Here is a 26,575-nt window from a genome sequence, read left to right as displayed (position 1 = left end):
GAGTTAATTTGTATGAAATGATCAATTTTATCCAGACAATAAAGTTTTCTTACAAAATTGCAACAAAATCAATTTAAAGGTGAAAATTCAATTAAAAAAAAAAAAAAAAAATTAGGTACAAAAAATAAATTTAAATAAAAAAAAATAAAAAAAATTAAAAAAAAAATAAATTAAAATAAAAAAAATAAAATAAAAAAATTAAAAAAAAAATTATAAATAAAAAAATTTAAAAAAAATAAAAAAATAAAAAAAAAATTTAAAAAAAAAAAATAAAAAATATAAAAAAATAAAATAAATAAAAATTAAAACAAACAAAAATTAAACATTCCACAAATTTATTGAGTATTCATGAGTTTTTTAGATAAAAAAAATAATAAAAATCATAATAATAACATCTGTGTACTAGACGCGTACTAATATTAAAATTAATTAAATAATTTATACGTTTTTTATGTCTTTCTAGCTTGTGTGGATATTTCTGTACTACATTTCAATAATTGTGCATTTTATGTGAATAAATGGCATTAAAATGGTAACTTTCGATGCACTTCCGAAGAAGTTGGAAAATCAATAAAAATCAATAAAGTAAGGCACAAAATCACATTTTCTCACTTCTCGTAACGAATTGAAGCTCTTTTTAACTCTTCTCTTTTAGAAGAAACGTCCTCCGGGTCGGGGAACTGCGGGAACTAATGGTCTCGGAGGTTGGGGAAGATGAGCGCCTTCAGCACGGAAACCATTCTCATCGGCGATGTAGTTGACGGTATAAACGACGCCATCGGGTCCCGTGTACGAATAACTTCCCGTCATAACTTGGGCTTCTAAGGGAGTTCCGGGTGCCTTGAGATAACCTTGTTGATCGGCACGAATTCCGTTGCTGGTTTCATAGCTAAAGGATTTTTTTTAAATTTTAATTTGTAAAAAAAAAATATTTTTTTTGAGGCTTAAGGTAAGAAATTTACTTGTAAATGTAAGAACCATCAGGATTCAAATCGTAATTATGTTTTAAAATGACAGCTCCTGCTTCGCCTGTTGCTCCAAATGGCGGAATGGGACGAATTTGGGCGAATGCCCCTGCTAATAGAGTGACGAATAATATGATGGACTGCAATGGAAGAAGGAAATTTTCATCAATTTCGATTTTTTTGTAAGTATTTTTCACTTAATTTTAATTTTTTTTTTAGATAGATTTATATTTTTTTTTAATTTTAACACAAAATATGGGTCTCCTTCACTTTTTTCTTCACAAAATCATAAATTAGCCCATTTTATTATTAATATCTTGCATTGCTCTTACATAACGAGATCTATTAATTATTACAAGATTCACTTACACCTTTCATTTTTTTAAATTTTTTTTCTTTTATTTCTATAGAAATTCACACAAACGAAAAATTTATGACGGTAATAAAAATCAAATAAATTATGACAATTTTATTTAATTTTATTATTTTTTTTATTTCAACGCCAACCACTTGAGACGAGAACTAAAGCAGAAAATGAAGTGTTTAATATTTTTGTCAGCTTTGTTGTTTATATACTCGCCGCCGCAATTTGAAGCACAAAAATTAAATTACATTGCGGCAGTGTATTAGACGTTACTTCTAAACTTCTTGACTCTACCATTTCTGCATATTCGCACGCGGTTCGTTGCAATTGGCGCGGTATATGGATTGTAGCTTATTGGAATCATCTTTTTCTTTTTTCCTGCGTACACACGATGCATGGTTGTATGGAGGGAATGGCAGGCAGGGATAAGCAACTCGTGGGAGTTTTTTTTTATTAAGATAAGTAATTTATTATTAAATTATTTTAATGTATTAAAAAATTATTCTAATAAAAAAAAAATTATATTAAATTTTTTAATTAATTTTAAAAATAATTTCTTAATTAATTAATTTATTTGCTTAATTATTTTTTTTAAATAAAAAATAATTTTTAAAAATAATTAAATTAATAAAGTTAATTAATAATTTATTTTTTTTTTATTTTAATTTTATTATTATTTTTGAAAAAAATTTAATTAATTTAATTAATTTAATTTATTTTTTTTAAATAAAAAATATTATTTACAAATAATTAATCAACTAATAATTTTTTTAACTAATATATTTTTTAAATTTTATTATTATTTTTTAAAAATAATTAAATTAAATTTAATTTAATTAATTTTAAAGTTAATAATTTTAATATAATTAAATTAATAAAATTCTTATCTTTTTAATTTTTAATATAATAATTTTTTTTTAAATTTAAATTTTATTTTTAGTAAACTATTTGCTTAATTTTTTTATATTTTTTAATATTTTCTTTTGTTTCAGTTTTTTTAATGAGAATTTGAAAAGCTCAGTTTTTTGAATGAAATATCGAATTTACAAAAAATAGCAATAACAAGAAAAAATTATTCAAGAGCATTCAAGAGGATGAAAATATTTTTCTGTAAAAATCGCAAAGAAAAATTTAATCTTTATCTAAATTTAGTAAAAATGACTCGTTTTTGAAAAACTAAAAATTCTTTAAAAAAAAACAAACTATATAAAATAAATTGAAACTGAGCACTTAAAAAAATAATTGCAAAAATGTGAAAAAAAGAGAAAAGTATAAAAATTAAATTAAAAAAAAAATGAATTTTGACAAAATTTTAATTAAAAAGTAAAAATAAATCAAAAAAATCCAAAATTTTTGAAAATAAAAAAAAGGGACAAATAAAAAAATACCTTTCATACAAAATGAAAATTTCTACTTCAATTAATCCAAACCAAGCAAAAAATTAATTTAATTCATTATTTTTGTAGACAATTGAATGAAAAACGAACAAGAACCAACTATCATACCAATGCTGTAGTATCTAAATGTGTCAGAATCTATCCCTATCCGGGTTTTGTCCACAGCGGAGGACATTTCAAAATTTGGAAAAACTAATTTTTCAATAACTTTAAGTTCAGCTATTAAAATAATTCAAGTTGTACTTGAAAGCCAAGGGTTCAAGCTTTTCAAAAAAAATATTTTTAAATTTTGGTCCTTGAAATTTAATAGAAATTTCAAAACGCGCAAAAAATCGAAAAAATTTAGTACCTAAATGTGTCAGAATCTATAATCTAAGACCCTTTTAAAGACCCCCGACTTGAACATCCCTTCCCGATCATAGACTACACGGACAACACCGCGAAAAATCGGACTGATCACTTTACCTGTACACTTATATTTGAACTATAACACCTTACTGCCTCACTTAACGAAACGCGTAGCAGCACGACATCCACTCTATTTTGTGGGGAGCATCAAAACGCATTGGAGCATCGAAATCAACGACAAACGTATTTGGCTGGCCTGAAATTACATTTGTGAAACATTTATTTATTACTGAATATTTAAAGTAATAATCATTTACAAATATTAGATAAGAAAAGAAGAGCGCAACACTGACTCAGAGAGAATCATTTTTTGACGCTTTTGTACAGCACACCATGACAATCATCCATTACAATAGTAATTTAAAGGTGCAGTTGGTAGGAGTTTTTTTTTCGTTGTATTTTATTATTTGTTGCTCGTACTAATTTTTATGCTCTTTGTTCGTTTTGGCAACGATTTTTTGTTTAGGTGAAAAATTATGAGAATTTCATTTAAATCAAATAGCAAGTAAGTTGCATCGGATTTCATCTCGTAGGTAAAAAATAGTATAATTTGCTGCTATTATTATTAAGGTTAAGTGCTTTTTGAAATGCGTTTAATGTTAAAAGTAACGAAGATCGCTACGAGCTACGAGATAAAACACATTTGCCCTCGGGGGATGTTCTAATGAGATATTTGTTTTAATTTTTTTTTTTTTTGCATCCAAACGATGAGTTGATCTCACAGCTAACTACAATCTCTCGACTGAAAATAATAATGAAGACATTTGGGTCGAACACGTTCACGAGCGCAATTTTCTAATTAATTTTCCAAAGCACAAAAATTTCTCTGGGTCATCGAATTCAATTCATCTCGTAACGTAACTTGTTAGATATATTGCAAACAGGTTCAATCCATCTCCATTCACTATTTTTAAACGTGTGTGCATTTGCATCAAAATTAAATTTATTTTAATGAAATCCAAAAATTTTTTACGCATCTTTCGGTAACTGACACATGACTAAGTCGCAGTCAGATGATGTAACGGAAATTTTCTCATCAAAATTGAAGCAAAATTTTAATAAATTTATTTTTTTTTTTTTTTGCCGTAATTGAGTAAAACCGGCTGATGACATTTTTTGAGTTAATTATTTGCGAAAAGTGCAATCAGATGGAATTGAGAACAAACAAAAAGTTGAATGAATTTACTTAGTTAAATGACATTTGAGATTACTCATTTATTTATTGACTTGAATGGGATATGTTTATCTGGATGGCAGAACGTTTAAGCGTTTAACATAGGAGATTAGAAAAATGAAATGAACGAGGAATGTCGTTCGTTGGTTCAGTGACTGTGTGAGAAAACGATAAATTTTGCGATAAAGGTCCATAAAGTATGGAATGTGGGACAAGGAAGCATTTTATTGAAGAGATATGGTTAAATTATGATTCAGGCATCTATAAAACTACTTTAATATGAGACCATCGAACATTAAGTTTTTGAGATTTTTATGGTTCAAAAATCTCTCAAATTGTTTTAAAATGTCAAAAAATTTTATAAAGGGTCTTAAGAAGTAAGAAAACTGTTAAATTTTGATTAAAAATGATCGAAATTTAACAGATTTCTTACTTTTTTAAAATTTATATAATTTTTTTTTTGACATTTAAAAATAATTTGTGACGGTTTTGGACCATCAAAATGTAGATTTATGCTTTTAAGAAGCTGAAGGCAAACTTTTTCAAAATTTGCTTAAATTTAAAAAAAAAATTATTACCGTAATGTACATAATTCTTATGGAAAAAAATAATTCGTTCTATTAACATTTTTCCGTAAAACTTTTGAATTTTTAACGAAATTTCGAATTTTTTCAATATTTTTAACAAAAACTTTAAAAAAATAATTTTAATGATTTTTTATTAATTTATTTTTTAATTTTATGAAAAATAATTTAAAATTTGTCTAAAAATTGCTTAAAAAATCCAAAAAATTAATTGAAAAATATTGTTCTATTAACTTCAAAATTGATGTTCCATTAATTATTACCATTTTTTGAATTTGTAACGGATTTTTTTCCATAAGAATTATCTACATTACGGTATTGAAGCTATTTTAATTACCGTAAAGTAGATAATTTAAAGAGAATCTGTTCTTTTAACGAAAATCAAAGTAAATTTCGTTCTTTTAACATTTTTATTTAAAATTATAAATTTTAAAATTTTTTAATATAAAATTTTGAAATTTTTATACATTTTTAATTTAAAAATTATCATTTTAGTGTCAAAATAATTTAAAAATTCAATTAAAAATTGTTTAAAAAAATATTAACAAACGTCAAAAATTTATCAGAAATTATCTTAATTTCAAAATTAGCCTTCTCTTAATTTATCTACATTTTTTTCCATACATTTAAATATCAACTTTTTTTTCTCTTAGCATTTTTTACTTTACGGTAATTCAAATAAAGCCCAAAATTTAACGAATTCATGATTTTTAAGAGTCCTAGCCTCAAATCCCCTAAATTGAAATTCATCAGGTCTCAAATTCAGCTCAAAAAGATATTTTTTTAACAAAAAAATTAAAAATTTTGTTCAAAAATTGTTTTTCAAAGCTCTTAAGACCCCTTCAAACTACAAAGAAATCTCATATCTCAACTACATCCACTTTATTTTTGTGTGTGAATCATTTAAACTATAATTACCATCAAATAAATTGATAATTTTAAATTTATTTACAAGTCTGAGACTTCAACCGACATCGTCATGGATTGTCTATCACATCACAGTTGGCTTGAAAACTGCACATTTAATAATCTATTAAAATAAATTGACGGCAATTTTTCATGTCTCATGATTGTTTGACGATAAAACGTACGACGTTGACCGACGAAATCGACTTCAAACGTGAATTTTGATGACCACACGTGCGAATTTAATTAATGGCTAGAAGAAGGATCTGATTTGAGCGTAAAAACAATTGACGTAGCCAATAAATAATCACGAGAAATCGCTCTTTTGACAATATAATTGCTTGGTAAAGGGATTAATTAATGAAGTCATCATCGGCGGGTTATGCAAACATTTTTATCATGTTCAAGATTTTTTGTGATTTATTGCCTTTGTCGTCGTTACAAGAGTAGAAAATGCTTCAAAATTGCATCATTATGCGAAAAAATACACAAAAAGTCAAGGAAAAATATGATAGTTATTCAAGCGGACAGTTCTTCTTCTCATTCTGTTTCTTTTAATTTTTTTTTCGTGCAAAAATCGCGAGGAACGTGCCATGCTGCGATGTAAAGTTGAAGAAGACGAAGAAAAAAAAACACAATAAATTTTGATGTAGTAAAAGAGATAAACGAGATGAGGCAATTTATGATTAAAATTAGATAAGATATTGCTTTTTGCGCTAGAAATACCATAATTTATAACTATCTATGCGGTAAAGGTCAGAAACTTTTTTAAATGGATCGCTCTTCGCATTGTTGATCGCATCACGCACCTTCAATGGATTCTACGAAATTTACCTTCCTTACCGACTTTTGCAAACAACAACGACGAGCTTTTGTTGTAAAGCAGAAGAAGAAGAATTGAAGTGATTGAATTTTATGGATAAAATTGAATGAAAGGTCGGTCGATTTTAAGACAAGTTGGGAAGAGAATGCAAAAATGACTGTCGATGAATATTAATGAGTTCATGAAAAGTTGATGGCATTTCCGTTTTTTTTATTTGCTTTGATTTTAGGTTGTGTAATAATAGTGCGGAGGATGAAAAGATTCAACTGTTTATTAGAAATATTTTTTTTTGCTTCCTTGTTTTCGTTTTTGAGAGAGCAAGGTGACGGATTTTTATAAGGAAATCAAGATTAGATCAAAATTAAGGTTACTTAAAGGTATTTTTTTTTGTCAAATCTTGCTCCAAATGGATAGAAATTTGTCAGAGGGCTCTAATTTATCATTTTTAATCATTTTATAACTCAAAACTGCCAAAAAATTGAAACTGAAAAAATTTTTTTTCTTTGACAAGTTTTGTTTTGAAAACTTCAAGAAAAAATTTTGCTCCAAATGGATAAAAATTTGTCAGAGGGCTCTAATTTATCATTTTTAATCATTTTATAACTCAAAACTGCCAAAAAATTTAAACTGAAAAAATTTTTTTCCTTTGACATAGTTTTGTTTTGAAAACTAAATCAAGAGCAAAAAAACTGTGTCAAAAACTGTGTCAAAGCAATTTTTGTCAAATCTTGCTCCATGGATAAAAATTTTTCAAATCATTTTGTAACTCAAAACTGCCAAAAAATTGAAACTGAAAAAATTTTTTTCCTTTGACATAGTTTTGTTTTGAAAACTAAATCAAGAGCAAAAAAACTGTGTCAAAACGATTTTTGTCAAATCTTGCTCCAAATGGATAAAAATTTGTCAGAGGGCTCTAATTTATCATTTTTAATCATTTTATAACTCAAAACTGCCAAAAAATTGAAACTGAAAAAATTTTTTTTCTTTGACATAGTTTTGTTTTAAAAACTAAATCAAGAGCAAAAAAACTGTGTCAAAAACTGTGTCAAAGCAATTTTTGTCGAATCTTGCTCCAAATGGATAAAAATTTGTCAGAAGGCTCTAATTTATCATTTTTAATCATTTTATAACTCAAAACTGCCAAAAAATTGAAACTGAAAAATTTTTTTCCTTTGACATAGTTTTGTTTTGAAAACTAAATCAAGAGCAAAAAAACTGTGTCAAAAACTGTGTCAAAGCGATTTTTGTCAAATCTTGCTCCAAATGGATAAAAATTTGTCAGAGGGCTCTAATTTATCATTTTTAATCATTTTGTAACTCAAAACTGCCAAAAAATTGAAACTGAAAAAATTTTTTTCTTTGACATAGTTTTGTTTTGAAAACTAAATCAAGAGCAAAAAAACTGTGTCAAAAACTGTGTCAAAGCAAAATGGATAGAAATTTGTTCATTTTTAATCATTTTGTTTTAACTCAAAACTGAAAACTAAATGTTTTTTCAAATCTTGCTCCAAATGGATAAAAATTTGTCAGAATAGTTTTGGCTCTGAAAACTTCAAGAGCAAAAAAACTGTGTCAAAAACTGTGTCAAAGCATTTTTGTCAAATCTTGCTCCAAATGGATAAAAATCAGAAAATTTTGAAATTTTGTAACTGCAAAAAAACTGAAAATTTTTTTCCTTTGACATAGTTTTGTTTTGAAAACTAAATCAAGAGCAAAAAAACTGTGTCAAAAACTGTGTCAAAGCAATTTTTGTCAAATCTTGCTCAAAATGTATAAAAATTTGTCAGAGGGCTCTAATTTATCATTTTTAATCATTTTGTAACTCAAAACTGCCAAAAAACTGAAACTGAAAAAATTTTTTTCCTTTGACATAGTTTTGTTTTGAAAACTAAATCAAGAGCAAAAAAACTGTGTCAAAAACTGTGTCAAAGCAATTTTTGTCAAATCTTGCTCCAAATGGATAAAAATTTGTCAGAGGGCTCTAATTTATCATTTTTAATCATTTCATAAAAATTTGTCAGACTTATCATTTTTAATCTGAAAATTTTGTAATCAAAACTGCCAAAAAACTCAAAACTGCTGTCAAAAAAATTTGCAAAAAAACTGTGTCAAAAACTGTGTTTGTCAAATCTTGCTCCAAATAGATTGAAATTTGTCAGAGGGCTCTAATTTATCATTTTTAATCATTTTGTAACTCAAAACTGCCAAAAAACTGAAACTGAAAAAAACATAGTTTTGTTTTAAAAACTAAAAAACTGAGCAAAAAAACTGTGTCAAAAACTGTGTCTATTTTTGTCAAATCTTGCTCCAAATGGATAAAAATTTGTCAGAGGGCTCTAATTTATCATTTTTAATCATTTTATAACTCAAAACTGCCAAAAAACTGAAACTGAAAAAATTTTTTTCCTTTGACATAGTTTTGTTTTGAAAACTAAATCAAGAGCAAAAAAACTGTGTCAAAAACTGTGTCAAAGCGATTTTTGTCAAATCTTGCTCCAAATGGATAAAAATTTGTCAGAGAGCTCTAATTTATCATTTTTAATCATTTTACAACTCAAAACTGCCAAAAAATTGAAACTGAAAAAAAAATTTTTCCTTTGACATATTTTTGTTTTGAAAACTAAATCAAGAGCAAAAACTGTGTCAAAGCGATTTTTGTCAAATCTTGCTCCAAATGGATAGAAATTTGTCAGAAGGCTCTAATTTATCATTTTTAATCATTTTACAACTCAAAACTGCTAAAAAATTGAAACTGAAAAAATTTTTTTCCTTTGACATAGTTTTGTTTTGAAAACTAAATCAAGAGCAAAAAAACTGTGTCAAAAACTGTGTCAAAGCGATTTTTGTCAAATCTTGCTCCAAATGGATAGAAATTTGTCAGAAGGCTCTAATTTATCATTTTTAATCATTTTATAACTCAAAACTGCCAAAAAATTTATAAATTGTCATAAAATTTTCCAAAAACATCAAATTCGTTAAAAAGTTCGTCGAATTTTGCATTTCATTAGGCCACGTCGATCTTTTTCTGCTAATCTACATTGCAGTAATAATAATCTTCGTTCTATACAGTCGTGTTTAAATGTCATTATAATTTCCAAACGCAAGATAACGGGACCTTATCAATCGAAGCTAATATGTGAAATATGTGATTTATTAACAAAAACAACAACAACTATCACAGAAAAAACGACTCGCAAACCTACGATTCGTTATCAGCTTTTGTGCAAAGTGTACAGAGGGGAGTGTACAGAGCTCGATGAAATATGTCTTATCAATGGCATCCGCTGTCGTTCTCGTAGTAGCGCTGGCGACGACGCTGATAATGTGCTCTGTACACATTTCTATGATTCAAGTAAAAAAGTTCATTTGTGTATTGAGTCACTTCACAATTTGATTAAAAAAATTTTTTTTTCTCTCTCGTTTGATACGGATTGGCTGACATGGAAAAGCCACGTACTCCTAATGCCATTTATTTTTAATTATTCCGTCGAACGGATCGTGTCGCGTTACGCTGAACTAGTTTTAGTCCGAAAAGTCGTTCGCCATGGTGCGCGACAAACGATCGTATTCGGGAGGTTTGAGTCGTCGACCAACTTTGACATCGCGCCACAGAAAATTCCCGTTGAAACAAAGAAGGCAGAGCACTGAAGAAAGAATTTTTGACGATTCTCGAGTATTTCACAAAGGAAAAAATTTAAAATTTCACAAAAATTTGCAGAACTTTCGGAATAATGGAACAAAATATAATTTGACTAGAAGATTTTCCGATAGAAATACGCTGCGAAACCAAATGCGAAATAATTTGCGACAAGAAAGAAATCGGATAATTTACAGAAATAATAATTTCAAACAAAGCGGATATCAGTCAAAGTTCGATAAATCTCGTCTCGGCATCAGGAGGATTAATTCAGAACGAAAGAAAAGATTCGCCATTCATGATGCCCGATTTGAGCGTCGACGCCCTCCAAGTCCCATCGATTATCGGCGATCTCGGCGCGCCTCTTCGTACGAATCTGATGACAGTTTTTACGAAGAATATTCTTCGCGTCAAACACTGGAATCAGATTCGTACGAAAGCTCGTGCCCGCCATCGCCTCCCTCGTCGCCAATTTTGCTGTTCCCGCGCCGTCCTCAAACTCCGCCCCCGCCGCTTCCCTCAACATCCACGAAACACTTTGAATCTCCCGCGCCTTTCACCCCGAACACATTGCCAATGAAAACTTTGGTCATAACAGGCATCAAGGATTCACGAGATCCTCGAACAGAGCCTCTCATAAACATGCTCGTTAAAATTGGGGATAAGCTGAATGTCACGCTGCATCGCACTGACATCGACTCGATCTCACGATTCGAGGGCGAAGACAAGATTAAAGTGATTTTCGTGCATAGTTCGATCAAGAAGCTGCTCATGAAGAATATCCGACTGAAAAAATCGTTGTCAACGCGAGAAATTGACTTGCAATATGATCAGCAGATTTACTTCAATGACGAACTGAGTGTCTTTGGGGAGTTTGTGTTTCGGAAGGCGCGGTATTTAAAGGCAAGGCGCTTGATTGAGAACACGTGGACCGTTGACGGGAAGGTTTTGTACAAAATACGCCCGGGCGATACGCCGCGGCGATGCCAAACGCTCGAAGAGTTGTTAGACTTGGAGAAGACATGAACTTGTCGTCGATTTGGAAACAGAAACAAGATAACAGTTGGCTGATAAGATAAGATAACGGAAACTTTTTATTTATTATTTGAGGCTTAATTTATTTATCGATGTGTAAGATTTATAATGCAGTAAATTATTGCGTTGTTATTTCGCTTTAAATATTTCGATTTGAAATGCTTTTGGACTGAAATAAATTACTTATTGGATTTTATTTTGATTTTTTCACTTCTTTGTTCCGAATTTTGAAGCTTATCAGTTTTATTGACACTTGGCTGTTATCAAAACTCATTAAAACCAATTTCAACTGGATTTTTAAAAGTTTTGATCATTATTTAATTTGAGGAGTACTGAATTGTGAAAGCATCATTTTTGACATCTCTAATCGATCTATCGAATACTCGTTTGTAAAATATCGCTTGAAGGAAATAAAAATTAATGAAATTCGGTTTGAATCAATAAAATTCCACAAATGACGACATCTAGCGCGTCAGAAATTAAATTAAAAGGGCGCTCCCACTTCTGATCATTCTTCTTCTTCTTCTATATTGCGAATATTTTCATTAAAATAAAAATTTTTGCAACACAGCGAATCTCCAAATCTAAATATTTTATTAATAAATGAGGTAAAGTGATTTCGCTTGAGGTGAAATAATTTTTTTTTGTTTCGTCTTCTTCTCGAGCAGCTACGAGCTCTCTTATTATGAATTGTTATTACTTATTGTTTTTCGTGCTTGTTTTCTATGTTTACAAAACCAGGCAACTTAGCAACAAGTGGATGGAGGGCGACCCACTAACGACGCAAACTAACAAATAATATAATAACTACCTTTGTTTTCTGACTTCAATTTTTTGATAAATGAGTTATTTGAATGCGATGCGATGCGCGATGCATTTTAAATTAAAAGTTTAACCAGGCTGACGTGATTGGGGGAAGTTTTTCATGTTTTAAAGTTTTTATTCTAATTTTAATTTTTAAAGAATTAATTTAATTTTAATTAATAATTTTTTTTTTAATTTTCAAAAACTTCAATTTAGTCTAAAATTTTCATTCTAGATCAAAAAAAATTTAAATGTCAATTTAAAAAAAAACCGTTAAAAATTTGAAACTCGCTTTTTTGCTAATTCAAGTGTTTAAATTTAAAAAAAAACAATAATGGAATGATTTTTCGTTCAATTTTTAATTTTTTTGTTAATCATCAATTATGCGTCTAAATAAAAATTTGAAAATCGCTTTTTTGCTAATTCAAATGTTTAAATTTTAAGAAAAGACTAATAAAGGTGCAAACCAAGTAATTTTTGATATCAAATTGATATTAATTAGATATTCATTTTTTTAATCAAAAAATTTGTAATTGTCGATTCAAAAAAGTTACCGTTAAAAATTTGTAATTCGCTTTTTCGCTAATTCAAGTATTTTAGTTTTAAGAAAAAAAATTTTTTATTTTTTTTTTCTTTTTTTTTAAATTTGAACTCTTCAATATACGATTATTGAATAAATTTCTTATTCTAAACCTAAATTTTCTTAAAAAATTGCAAATTTTTAAAAAATATTTTTTTCTTTCTTTAAAAGGGAAACATTTTGACTTATTGCATCAACCTTATATGAAAAATGTTGCGGCCTGCGACTGTCATAAAGCATAAAAACTACAAACTAACAAGAAATTCGAGTGTATGACGACAACGAAGAACGAACGAAGAATGGCAATCAATGTCAAAAAGCTTTGTTTCAACATGAAGGGTGCAGTCACCATCATCAAACAGGTCAAATGTTAAACATAATTCATATCTGATGGAATGTCATCTATCTCCTTATTCATTGTTCTTGAGAACCTTTCGCCCTTCAAACGATTGTTTGTTTTTCAGAGACTCCAACTCCGGTCTCAAAATCTCTGTAGGTGGCTTTTTCTAATTTTTTTCATCATTATTCATCAACTACTTGGCTTTGCTAATTAAAATGCCAGAAAATCGCCCCGGGCAGACAGGTTGCATACCTAATAAGTCTACCCGGTACTAAAAAAACACGAAAAGTGTATTTAAACTCTCTCAAAGGCTGCGAGATGCGATCGACTGTCATTAATAACCGTCATGTTTAGTTCATAAAGAGGCGCATCAGAGGCGATCTCTATAATTATTTCGCATTAAATGTCATTAATTTCATTAGTTATGGAGGAGTTGTATATCTCTATTTGCGAAGCGATTCGAATCCTTGTCCACATTTTAATAAATTTGAGACAATTTAGATAAAATGTAAAGCCAGCCTTCTCAAATTCCACGAAAAACCGGATTTGTGAAGGATTTTTCATGATTTTGCGAAGAAAAAGTCGTAAGTAATCAAGATCAAGAATCGCAAAGATCGCATCAAAATTTGTTTGGAAAAAAAAACAATCTCACTATTTACAATCAATTTGAAATAAATTATTGTTTCACACAAGGCCATTTAATTATTTATTAATAATATACATATTATTTTGCGGCAACAGCATTTAGTGAAGTGGTGATACAAACTGATGGAATTTTTCGTACAAATACGTAAATATGATGAGATGATGAGTTACGCTTCGAAGATTTTACAAACAAAATGCAAGTTAGTATTTAAATTTAGCGGGATTATTAGAGAGGATCAATTTTTCGTTCAATTTTAGAAACTTATTACTTAGCTTTAAATTAAGTTTAAGTCAAAAGAAAATTTTGACTTAAGCTTAAGTTTAATTAAAAATTAAATTAAGTCAAATGCTTTTAAAAATTTTTACCAAATTTTGAAAAAAAATACTTTTTTGTAAATTAAAAAAAAAATTGTAAGTTAAGTCAATTAATTTGACTTAAGTCAAACTTAAAAAGCTTAATCATTTGAACAGGGCTGCAAGGCTTGTTAAGTTAAGTAAAAGTCACAAAAGTTTGAATTGTAATTTACCAAATTTTTCAAAATTTTCAAAAAAATAATTTTTTCCCAATTTTTTTTTAAATTTTTTTGAAGACTTAATTAACTTTTTTAAGTCATAAGTCAAAATTTTTGCTAAGCCTTAAGTTAAAGTTTAAGTCATAAGTTTTGAACTTAAGTTTAAATCAAGTTTTTGACTTAATAAGACTTAAGGCAATTCAAATGACTTAATAAGAAATATTTTTAAAAACATTTCCGAAAAAAAAAATTTTTTTTTTCAAAATTTGGTTGAAAATCCAAAATATTTTTAATATTTGACCTAATTTTATTTTTACCTTAACTAAAACTTAAGTCAAAAGTCGATTAAGTCAAAATATTCTTTAAAATAAAACTTATTTTGAAGTTTAAGTCACATAAGTTTTTAAGTGTAAATTTAAGTTTAAGTCGGTTTAAGTTAAATTTTAAGTCAAAATTTTTTAAAGCCCTGATTTCGACCAAAATTTAGGAAAAAAAATCATTTTTTTAATTCGTTAAAAAATTTGTTAAATTATCTCAATTGACTTAAGCCAAACTTAAGTGTTTTTACTCAAGCTTAAGACATAAGTCATATAAATTTTTTTAATCTCTGTTTCTCAAAATTTTTTTTTTGTAATAATTTCACTCACTCTACGATGGGAGAGTAAAATGAACGGACCTTACAATCATATACTTAGCATCATATTGAAAGTTAAATTATTATCCAGCAACATTGCTGTTCAAACCTTTAAATGTTTCAATTAGAATATTGCACGTTTTTGTCAGCACCTCATCATCTTTGCAAAAAAAAAAACTTGAGAAACTTGAGACAAAAACTATAATTAAATAAATTTTTTCATAATACCTCGCAGAAAAAACTCCCCTGATTAACACTTGATAAGAAAAAGTTTATTTTTGCGAATTGAATACACGGAAGTTGATCACATGCTTGATTCAAATCAGAATCCTTTCAAGCTAAAAATAAACAGTGACGATTTTCTCATCTACTTTGTTTGTCTGGTTAACTTGTCTGTCGTTCGCATGTTGATTGAAACAACATTGTTGCACGAAATATGATTATTATTACATTTTATAGTAAAAAAAATCACATAATTCAATATATTAGGTGTGAATTATGATGTTGCTCTGAATTTATGTCAAAAAAAAAAAAAATTAATCGAAAGTAAAATGCCAAGAGTTAACTGGTCAAGCCATAAATTTGAGTGAATTATTTGCTTTTTTTTTAAAGAAAAAAAAATTATTTGCTTTTTACGATGAGATTACTGACCGAATTATTTTTTAGAAGAAAATGTCAATTTTTCGTAAAATAAGTTAAAATGAGGCTCCATTCCGTTTCTGTGGGCTTCAGGTAAAGCCTTCGAGTAAATGGCGTGTAATTTACATCATGCGATTAATTTTAAGGTAATGCAAATAGCAGAAAATGTAATGAAAGGTACACCCAAGATGTGTAAAGAATTCGCGAGAAGTGTGAACCCTGCGGTGAGAAAAAGGTTGAATTTAGGAAAATTCAAATTTAAAAAAAAATTCTCATCAGATATTTTGTCATCCATTAATCGGCGAAAATAAATTTTTTGACCAAAAATTTTTATTAATTGACGATGAAAAGGAAATTTTTAGTACCAGTTCAAATTTCAATGAAACCTTAATGAAAATTTAAAAAAAAAGATTACAAAGTCTGAAATACTTCAAAAATTATTTTAAATAATTCAAAACGAAAAATTTTTTTATGGCATATTTTTGCACATACCCCCCTCCAAGAACCCCCTCGTCGGATTCCGGTAAATTTGATCAAGCCATAAATATTGCACTGAATTTTTGCAATAAATTCAAGCCATAGATGACTGAAGATCGAGACAATTTTTTATGAGAAGCTACCAATGAATTTTTCTACGCCTGTTCATGCTTTATTACCAACAATACTCACCTCCAAATAATAATATGTTAAATTTTAGCGACGTTTCAAACTTTTAGAAGCCAAAGAGTCAAAAAATTAGCTCAAGTGTTCGCAAACTTTCATTTTTTAGTCGAAAAGTCAAAAGTCATTTTAAAAGTCGAAAATCCAATGGGGCAAAAAAAAGTAAAAAATTTCATCAAAAATTGCCGTTTTTTGGTGTATTTTCATAATTTTTCAAGATATTTTTTAAAATTTTTTTTCAAAAATTTTCAATTTTACTCAATTTTGTTTAAAAAATCATTAAATTATGATTAAATTAAATTAAATTTTCTTCTTAAATTTTTTTTAATTTCTGATTTTATTGTTCAAAATTTTTGACAGTTATTTTGTATGAATTTTTTTTCTTTAATTTTTAATATGTAATATTCTGAAATCTATTTTAAATTAGCAAATCTTAAAAAAGATAATTAAAAAAATTTTTAACGTTAAAAAATTGTTTAAAATTTTGTCATTTTGTATGAAAATAGTATTTCAAATTTTTTTTTTTTTTATTTTTAAAAATTTTGGACTTTATTTTTGATTTTAATTTGGAGCGGCCTTAATTCGCATTTTTTCAGATTTCAAAGATTGTTAAGATGTCTTTAAATATTTACAGAAATTATGTTCAAAAGTAAAAAATATTAACTTTTAGCTTTAAAATTGATCGCTTTAGACTCCTATCTTACCACAGGGCATCATTAAAGTACAAAAAAGTAAGACTTTATGAGTCAATAAATTCATTAAGATGGGTCCATTTTAACAAAAATTTACTTCACAAACAGTTTATTCTTGTCAGCTTCCTTCCCTCTCTAGTCAATCAATCGCAAAATAAACAAAACAATGGAAAAAATTTAAATATGATCCGCCTTCAAAATATTTTTTAAAATTTTTTGATATTTCTATCAAAAAGTACCAAACAACAGATTGAAGAGTGTTCACGTACGTTTTGTTCCACTAATCTACAGATCTATTTATTTTTCCATTTGATTTCATCCGTGTACAAGACAACGATCGTCAAAAACAAAAAATCCCGGCTTTGGGGAGAACAATAGAGCAACAACGTTCGGTGCAAGCATTTTTTGTATACGACGCACAACCTCGCGTCGTTTGTTATTGTTTCGACTAAACGCATTGCCACCAAAAAAAAAACTTGCTACAGATAAAGATCTCGCACATACACGTTCTCGCACCAAAGAAAACTCATTATTCGTTTGATTATTATTTTAATAAAGATTTTTGCTATTATTATTTTTTTTGTGCGGATTCTCTTCAGTTTGGTGTTTTGTATAAAAGAGACTGCGTTGAACCCTTAGACAAATAGTTTGTGTAAGTGCATCTTGTCGAACGAATCATAGAACTCTTAAAAATAAATTTTGAAATAAAATAGTGAAAAATGATTCTGAAAAAGTTTCATCTCTTGACTAATCTGGTTAGTAACCGCAATAAAATTATGATTAATGGATTTTCATGCTGTTTTATAACAAATAATAACATAATAAAGGCAGAAAATACGGAATTGTGTAACATAAACTGCCGCCAAATAAATTGTGCAAAATAAAGGCAATTTTATAAAATTGAAGAAATTCATCGTGAAATGAAGCTTAGCTCAATTTAAAGATAAAATATCAATTTAAACTGATGTCCTGTGAAGAATTAAAAAAGTGATTGATGAATTTTATCCCTGACAAGTGCATGTATTTAAACAAATTTCACAATTTCGAAGTTGGAAGCATCGTTGATGAGTTGCAGCTTTTTTCTCAGAACGACCTGATTTGGTCTTGATTTTTGATAAAATTTTTAAAAATCCATTTTTGATGGAAATTCCAAAATGTTGTAACATTTTTGTGTAAAATAAGGCTCCAATTAGTACAAGAATTGATGAAATATCTCTCAGAATGGCGTAACCCTCAAGTGTTCGAAAAAAGTATTGAAGTCCGATTAATTTTGCACTGCTTTTGATGACTTTTGTTTTGTAGAAGATTATTGACAAAATTCTTCCCTAAAATTAAAAAAAATTATAAAATTAATATTTTTTTTTATTTAAAAATTAAAATTTTTATTTTACTTATATAAAATTATTATTTAAAATTAAATAATAATTTAAAAATTAATTAAATTCAAAAATTATTTAAAATTTAATAAAAAAAATATTTAAATTAAGAAAATTAAAAATTATTAAATTTAAAAAAATAAGAAATAATTTTAAATGAAAAAAAAAATAAAATAAAATATTTAAAATTATAAAAATAAAAATTAAAAAAATAAATTATTTGAAATAAAAAATTATTTAAAATTTTAAAATAATTAAAAATTTTAATAATTTAAAATTTTTTAATAATTTTTAATTTTTTTAACTCTTTTAAATATATCTCACAGCAAGACCATTTTTGACGAGTAAATAATAAATTAAATACTGCATTGGCACATAAACGACTCGGAAACACAAATCAGTGACAATCATTGTTAAGAAAATCTAAAAAAAAGAAAACTTTCTCATTATTTTTGAACGAAATTCAAAGAAATTTACTTACTTCTATTGAAATTTGCTTTAAAACTGACTTCCAATCATATTGAATTTCACTAAAAACATCTCTCAAAATTTTATTTAGTACCAATCCAAGTGCCAACATAAAAATAACCGATCCTGAATCAATATTTTTGTGAATTCTCGAGTCCAGTGTGTAATAATAGAGCAAATCTATGACACTTTTGTGCGTGAAATGACATGCCACGGGAACCAAAGGCCTTAGAAATTTATAAATTTTGAAGTAAAATGGAGGATTTTGTGTTTTTTGTTCCTTTTCGGTCATGATTCAAAAAATTTAATGACATTTTTTGAAATTTTTTTCACAGCTTCCCTTGATAACGTTAGTCTTGGGCGATGTCAGCGGGTTTCAACAACCGCCGCAGAACCAAGGACTGTACAATAATTTCAACCAAAATCAACAAAGACAGAATTTCGGGCAACAACAATCGCATCAGCATCAACAAGGACAATTTCAGCAGCAGCAACATCATCAGCAAGGTCATTTAGGGCATCATCAGCAGCAAAATTTTCAACAGCAGCAGCAACAACAAGGGTTTAATGCGTTTAATGTTAATGCTCAGGTACGGATTTTCTTAATTTTCGATCGAAAAGTGACTAAATTTGCTTCTTTTTCGTAGCGCTTCGGTCCCATTCGTCCCTTTGTTCCAATTACTTCGTTCAAAAACGATCATTCGCCAGATGGAACGTATTCCTTCAGTTACACGACGGGCGATGGACAAGCCCAGCAAGCTCAGGGGTACCTCAAGAATCGCGGCGTCAAAAATATCGAAGCTCAAGTTGTGCAAGGCAGTTATAGCTACACATCGCCAGAGGGAAAACCCATTTCTGTCACCTACATTGCTGATGAAAATGGTAAAAAATTAAAAATTCGTTGAGAAATTGTTAAATTTTTACCTTTTTTAGGCTTCCGTGCGAGCGGCAATCATCTCCCGACGCCTCCTCCAATCCCGCCAGAGATCCAAAAATCATTGGAATTAATTGCGCGAACGCAACCCGTTCACAGCTCCTTCCAAAGTCAGTACAATCTCCAAGGGAACTACAACCAAGGACAGTATAATCCGAATCCGCAGCAACATCTCCAACAACCAAGTGGCTTCAACAAGTACGGCTAAAAAATATTGAAAAAAAAGTCATTTTTTGGGCATTTTAAGATTATTTTATGATATTATGTTATTTTATTTAAACTTCTGTACAATTTTAACCTTAAAAGGCTTTTTATGGCACCTCAGATCGAATTAGAGAAGAGAAAGAGAGATTAATTTTATATAAAAAATAAAATATTATAAAAGTTACACGAGTTTTTTTTTCTTTTAAAATTAAATTAAAAAATAATGTTCGATGCTCCATTTGAAAAAGTTAAAAATTAATTTTTTTTATAAAAAAAAATATTTAGAATGTCATGAAAAATTATCAATATATTTAAAAAGTTTTAAATTTTAAAAAAAAAAAAAAATATTTTTTTTAAACAAGAATTTAGTTTTAAATTATATTGAACATTTCTTGTTAAATTTTATTTATTTTTTATTTTTTTTTATGAAAAAATTTTTTTATTTATGTTGAATATTTTTTTTTTTCGATTCATGTCGAATAAATATTTTATTTTTCCAACGTATTTGTGACTTTTAAAAATTTGGAATATTTTTTTGGCATTTTTAAAAATTCCTTTTGAATATGTTAATTTAAGTTAAAATAATTTTTTTTATTATTTCAACTTAAATTCACATTTTAATTTTTTTTTTTGTCAAAAATACAAAAAAAAAATAAATTATTCCTGAAGATGGTAAATAAATTATCAAAACGTTGTAAAAAAAATAAAAAAAAAATCATTTAAGCAACTTGAATCAAAAATAAAATAAGAAGAGAAAAAAAATCTAATTTCTTATGTAAAAAGTATTTTTATTTATTTAATTTATTTATTTTTAATAATTTTTTTTATTTTATTTTTATTTTTTTATTATTTTATTTTATTTATTTTGTTTTATTTTTAGTTTTTTTTTTAAATTTTTTTTTTCAAATTTCATTTTTAAATTTCATTTGAAGCAACAAAAAAATTCCATAAAATTACAAAATCCCAATCAAAACACTTAAATAACTTGTAAACAACTGTACTTTAAGTGATAAACAACTTGCCATTTATCACAAATTTAATTGTGATTGCCAATATTTACTACTTCCGTTATCTACAAAAATAAATCTAACGCGATAATTGTAAAATTATTAATAACGGTAGACATGCGAAAACGGCATTTTATCGAAACAAAACGCGAATGACGCAATTTCGCAACCTTTCTTGTACCAGAAGAGACATATTTTGTCTGGAACATGGGTCACCGAAAAAAATTTACATGAATTTTCGTGTCATACCAATTATTGCAATCCCAAAAAAAAACATTCAATTATTAAAATTCAAAAAAATCTTCCTACCTTCTTCTTTTTCGTTTTTCTCCTGTAGCATCTTTGGCACGAAAACGAAACATTCCATCGCATACAACAGTTGAAGCGATACTAAATCGATTTTTTTTTGCAGACGAGTAATTTTTGATTCACGCGCTTGTCGTACGGTTCGTGCAGTTAAATGCAAATGGCATTGGTAACAATTTGCTTACGCGCTACTGATACATGTCGATCGGTACCTTTTTTTGGTGTTATTCAATTTTGTACATTTTTTTCATTTCTTATTTAATTTTTTTTTGTTTTTTTAAATGTATGCAAGAAAAAAATATGAGCTGATTCAGTTAATCGCTACACAACTACTGCTGCTGCTGAGCTTTTGCCAATGCAGACACTCGTAAATACATCATCGTGTCATTCGGTTGATGAAGCGATAGTGTACAACGCAAATTACATGTTTTATTGTGAAGCGTTCCTTATGAAAAATAAAAAAAATTAGGAAATAATTTAAAAAATTTTTTTTTTTTCAGAAAAATTAATAAAAATATTCAAATTATTTTTTTAATTGTCAAAAATATTAAAAATTAAAAAAAATTATTAAAAAAAAATTAAAAAATGCGAAAGATCAAAATTGAATTTTTTAAAAATTAAAAAAAAAATAACAAAAAAAAATTATTTTTATCAAAAATTGACAAAAATATTAAAATTATTTTTTTAAAAATTGACAAAAATAAATTTAAAATTGAATTAAATAAATAAATTAAATTTTAAATTAAAAATTAAATTTAAAAAAATTAAAATTAAATTAAAAAATCTAATTGAATTTTTTAAAAATTAAAAAAAAAATTAACAAAAATTATCTAAATTATTTTTTTAATTGACAAAAATATTAAAATTAAATTAAAAAAAAAATAAAAAATGCAAAAACAACAAAATTAAATTTTTTTTTAAAAAAAATGCAAAAATTATCCAAAATTGATTTTTTTGCAAAAATATCAAAATTAATTTTTTAAAAATTTAAAAAAAAATTAACAAAAATTAAAAAAAAAATTAAAAAATTAAAAAATGCAAAAATAACAAAATTAAATTTTTTAAAAAACAAAAATATTCAAAAAGCGCTCAAGTCTCTTTCAACAAAAACTCACCTTTAACCATTTTTCTTCTTTTTATGGATATTCTTCACCGCATCAACATCATCGATAAAATGTTGCTACAGATGACTCAATCGTTTTATATGGCAACGACAACACAATGGTCCGTTGGATGCATCGCGATGACCTTCCTCAATGCATATGTGCAATTGTATTTTTTTTTTTTTTTGCATAAAAATATGTTAATCCATAAGATGCGAAAAAAAAAGAAATAAATCACCGACACAAAGTCTCGCATGGAACATCGAACCCTTTTATAGCACAACTCATTAAAAAAGTGCCTTTGATTAATGACCTCAAGCACGAACATCGCTCATTGTCTCCTTTTTCAACAAGAAAAATTTTCCGTCATTTAGTGCTGCGGTGACCATGTCGGGAAATTTATCGTTTTTCGGGTCACTTAAGGCGAATGGCTTTAATCGCGCCATCAGTCCCGCCATTTTGATGGCTCAATTTTTCGGCGTCATGCCACTCTACAATCTCACGGCGAACGACGTGATGCTGCTCGAGTTCAAACTCAAGTCATGGCGAACGGCTTACAGCATTTTCTGCATAATTGCGACAATATTTAGCACTTGCACGGCTTTCGTGCTGGCTTACGAGACAAACTTTGAAATTTCGCAAATCTGTAAAAAAAAATAATTTATGATTCTTGAGTAATTAAAAAAAAATTACCTTTTTAGCACCTTTTATTTTCTATGCCTTGAACGTTTACATCATGATTGAGTTCTTTCGGCTTGCCCGTAAATGGCCTCGAATTATGCGACATTGGGAACGAGTCGAAAATGCCATTGTGAATAGTCGGAATAGGAATTTGGATGATTCTTTATCGCGGCAATTGCGGATTGTGACAATTGTTGTTATGATTTGTTGTTGGACTGAACATCTTTTGTCGATTGTCTCGGCTTTGTTGAACATGTGCGACACTTTGACGTATTCTGAAGACTTTTTGAAAGGACATTTGTATCATTTGTTCTTCATGTTACCTTATAACGCACCTTTGGCGGCATTTGGAAAGTTTACGAACATCATAAGCACTTTTGCATGGAATTTTATGGACTTGTTTGTGATGTTGAATGCGATTGGAATGGCAACTACTTTTAAGTTGTTAAGTGACTTCATCATTCTGGAATGCAAAAATGTAAGTTTTTTCGAAAAATCTTGTAAATTTTAGTTAATTAGAGTTGAAAAAATGTAAGACTTATCTTAAGTTACAAAACTTAAGTGACTTAAAATTAAAATAGAGCTTAAGTCATCTTAAGTCAAAATATTTTCTTTGACTTAAGCTTAAGTTTGAGAATAAGTTGGAATAAGTCAAATACTTTTTAGGTTTTCGACCAAATTTTCGGAAAAAAATCAACTTTTTGAAAGTTTTTTTTAAACAAAAATTGTAAATTAAATAACTTAAAAAGCTTAAGTCATAAGTCAAATATTTTCAACTTTATATTTTGTAGCTTTGTACTTAATATTTTAACTTAATGTAGTCTCTTATTAATTTTAAGCAAATTAAAGTTGACTTAATTTTAAGTAAAATCCGTTAAGTCAACTTAAGTCATTATAAAAAGCTTTTGACTTAAGCTTAAGTTTAAGAAAAAATCAAAAATCAATAATTTTAAAATTTAAGAGACAAAAATTTTTTAAGAAAAAATTATTTTTTGAAGAAAATTGATTTTTTTAAACATATTAAGCTTTCAGAACTGACTTAAGGCTTTAACTTAAAATTAATTAATTAACATAAAGGCTTTTTTTAATTCAAACCAACTTTTTCACTTTTTTGACTTATTCTCAAGCCAATTCTTCAAATCAACTCTAATTAAAATTTTTACTGAAAACTTTCACTCCATAACTTGCCATTTTAACTCATTTAACGTTCGATTTTTACTTTTAGCAGCACATCAGCGACAAATTCTGGTCCAAGCAACATCATATCTACCAAAAAATCGTAGATCTCATGAACGAATTGGATGACGAAACGTGCAGCATTAACTTGGTATCCTTCTCCAATAACGTTTACTTCATCATTTTTCAGTTATTAAACAGTTTGCAGTAAGCTTAATAAAAAATATTAATTTTAAAATTAATTAATTATTTCCGTAATTAATAATTTTTTTTTAAATTAAATTTCAGATCGCTTCCCGTCGCTCACGCAATTTACTTCTGGTTTTCCCTTCTCTTCTTGATATCGAGGACAATTCTTATCTGTTTGTGTGCTGCTGAGATTCAAGATCAAGCAAAGCGTCCCTTAATTGCTCTTCGTAAAATTCGCAGCGATTATTGGACTGAACAATTGAGGCGCTTCAGTGAGGAAATTACAAACGCAAAAATTGGGTTGACAGGAAAAAAGTTATTTTTCATAAATAGGAGTTTGTTACTGAGTGTTGCAGGCACAATTATTACCTATGAACTAGTTTTGATTCAGTTTCACAAGCAAGATGAAGGACCTTATATTGAGCCTTGTGATCCTAATGAGTGAGTAAAAGTTATTTAAAAAAATTTTTTGACAAAAGTTACAATTTTTGTTTAATATTGAACTAATTTTACTGAAATTGCTGAAAATAATTATTTTTATTTAATTATTTTTTATTGAATAAAAATAACTTTTTTTAATTTAAAAAAAATAAATAATTATTCATACCTAATTAATTAAATAATTTTAAAAATTATTAATTTTTAATTTTAATTATTAATTTTATTATTTAATTATTAAAAAAATAAATAAATAAAAAATTATTTTCTTTCATCACTCAAAAAATGCTTAAATTTATTTAATTGCAAAATATTTTTTTTTATTTTTAAAAAAATTTTTTAATAAAATTTTATATATTTTTTATTTTATTTAATATATTAATATTTAAAAATACTTTTTATTAAAATAAAAATAATTATTTTTAGCAATTTTACCAAAATTTAAATCAAAAAAATTTTTTTTTTTAAACTTACCCAATTAAAATTATCAAAAAATTATTTTTTTTCAGACAAAACGCAACAACACCGCATCAACCATTTTAGCTGCAATTTTTTTAAGTGATTTTACTCGTCACTCATTAATTTAATTTTTCACAGTTTAATGACGATCACCATGAATTTTTACAATAAATGCAACACTCGCAAGACAACTGACGCGTAATTTATCGCTGCGTTGCATGTTCAATTAATTCCTCATGATAATTGAATATTTTGCAATGATTCTCCGGATTTTTTATTTTTTTGTTTTTCAAGAAAAGAAACAGTTCTTAGGAATCGCGGTTTGTCCTAGAAAAGTTGGTTATCTCACTCACGACACACTTTTTTTTCGTTTTTTGTATGAAACTTGATACAGCATAAAAATTAAAAAAAAAATCCATTAATTTTGGCATCAACGATCGCGAAAAAAATCATAAATATGGGAGGAGTAATTAATATTATGGTCATATTTATATGAGCCATTAACGAATATAATGTTGTGAATACATGCAGTAAAAATTTTTATGTCTTATTCGTGCTTCGTATGCAGGAAAAAGTTACTTTTGTGGATGTCTTTCTTTATTAAATTAACGATTATATGGTTAAGATTGAACAAATTTCATAATTTTTTTTTTAATTTTTCTTAATTCTTTGATTTTTTTTATTAAAAAATTTATTTGATCAATTAAATTAAAAATATAATTAAATTAAATTAATTTTATTTATTTATTTTAACTTTTATTTTTCTTTTCTTATTTTTTTTTTGTTTATTGTTTTAATTTTTTAAAAAATATTTTTTTTATTTATTTTATTTTTCTTAATTTTTATTTTAATTAAAAAATTAATTTATTTAAAAATTTATTTTTTTAATGTTTTTAATTTAATTTTTTTATTCTTTTTAAAATTTATTTTTAATTAAAAAAAAGTTTTTAATTTTATTTAATTGACATTTTTATCTATTTTTTTTTAATTTTTTTTTATTAAAAATTTAGTAAATTAATTAAATTAAAAAATTTTTATTTATTTTATTTTTCTTAATTTTTTTAATTAACAAAAATTATATCAAAAATTAAAAAAAAAATTAAATTAATTTTCTTTATTTTTATTTATTTTATTCAATTTATTTTTTTGTTTTTTTTTTTTTTTTTTTTTGTTAAAATTGATCCCTCTCTAACCATTTAAGCCTTTTTTATGTTACAAGACGACACCTTTTCACGCAAAAAATGTACTGACCGGCAACTAAAAGTATTTCTGTGTTATGCTTACCCGTTGAACGCCCGAACGAAGCATTAATTTATCACAATAAATTATGTTTACAACGAAAAATTGCAAAATCGTAACCCAAAATACCCGAAAAAATGTGTCACCCGTGTCATCGCTAATCCTGCCTCTTCACATTTGATCATCGAAAGTACTC

General features: G+C 27.0%; 3 protein-coding genes across 3 annotated transcripts; 2 read left to right on the top strand and 1 right to left on the bottom strand.

Moving 5' to 3' along the window:
• Positions 1–324: 324 nt before the first annotated feature.
• On the bottom strand, positions 325–1,493 carry LOC134830598 (cuticle protein CP14.6). The gene is made up of 3 exons (XM_063844135.1): positions 1,335–1,493; positions 963–1,105; positions 325–889 (listed from the first exon to the last, which is right to left on the bottom strand). The coding sequence occupies exons 1-3, from the start codon at positions 1,341–1,343 to the stop codon at positions 652–654; spliced, it is 390 nt and encodes a 129-aa protein (XP_063700205.1). The 5' UTR covers positions 1,344–1,493; the 3' UTR covers positions 325–651.
• Positions 1,494–17,455: 15,962 nt separating this feature from the next.
• LOC134832440 (myb-like protein Q) lies at positions 17,456–19,945 on the top strand. Its single transcript, XM_063846457.1, has 4 exons — positions 17,456–17,554; positions 18,979–19,233; positions 19,291–19,525; positions 19,577–19,945. Exons 1-4 carry the CDS (start codon positions 17,519–17,521, stop codon positions 19,783–19,785), a joined length of 735 nt encoding a protein of 244 aa, XP_063702527.1. The 5' UTR covers positions 17,456–17,518; the 3' UTR covers positions 19,786–19,945.
• Positions 19,946–22,584: 2,639 nt separating this feature from the next.
• LOC134828467 (gustatory receptor for sugar taste 64f-like) lies at positions 22,585–25,224 on the top strand. The gene is made up of 5 exons (XM_063841445.1): positions 22,585–22,843; positions 22,899–23,356; positions 24,104–24,261; positions 24,343–24,684; positions 25,191–25,224. Exons 1-5 carry the CDS (start codon positions 22,585–22,587, stop codon positions 25,222–25,224), a joined length of 1,251 nt encoding a protein of 416 aa, XP_063697515.1.
• Positions 25,225–26,575: the final 1,351 nt, after the last annotated feature.

This window comes from Culicoides brevitarsis, chromosome 2, assembly GCF_036172545.1.
Source record: "Culicoides brevitarsis isolate CSIRO-B50_1 chromosome 2, AGI_CSIRO_Cbre_v1, whole genome shotgun sequence".
NCBI classification, from domain to species: Eukaryota; Metazoa; Arthropoda; class Insecta; order Diptera; family Ceratopogonidae; genus Culicoides; species Culicoides brevitarsis.
This window is presented reverse-complemented; position numbering and strand designations above follow the sequence as displayed.

Bases quoted from the DNA above. Each gene is read 5' to 3' on its own strand.
- LOC134830598 (XM_063844135.1), bottom strand. The intron at 890-962 runs GTAAATTTCTTA...AAAATCCTTTAG, and splicing joins GATGGTTCTTACATTTACAA to CTATGAAACCAGCAACGGAA.
- LOC134832440 (XM_063846457.1), top strand. From the start codon at position 17,519: ATGATTCTGAAAAAGTTTCATCTCTTGACTAATCTG. The intron at 17,555-18,978 runs GTTAGTAACCGC...TTTTTTTCACAG, and splicing joins TTCATCTCTTGACTAATCTG to CTTCCCTTGATAACGTTAGT. The intron at 19,526-19,576 runs GTAAAAAATTAA...TACCTTTTTTAG, and splicing joins CTACATTGCTGATGAAAATG to GCTTCCGTGCGAGCGGCAAT.
- LOC134828467 (XM_063841445.1), top strand. From the start codon at position 22,585: ATGTCGGGAAATTTATCGTTTTTCGGGTCACTTAAGGCGAATGGCTTT. The intron at 23,357-24,103 runs GTAAGTTTTTTC...TTTTACTTTTAG, and splicing joins TCATTCTGGAATGCAAAAAT to CAGCACATCAGCGACAAATT. The intron at 24,685-25,190 runs GTGAGTAAAAGT...ATTTTTTTTCAG, and splicing joins GAGCCTTGTGATCCTAATGA to ACAAAACGCAACAACACCGC.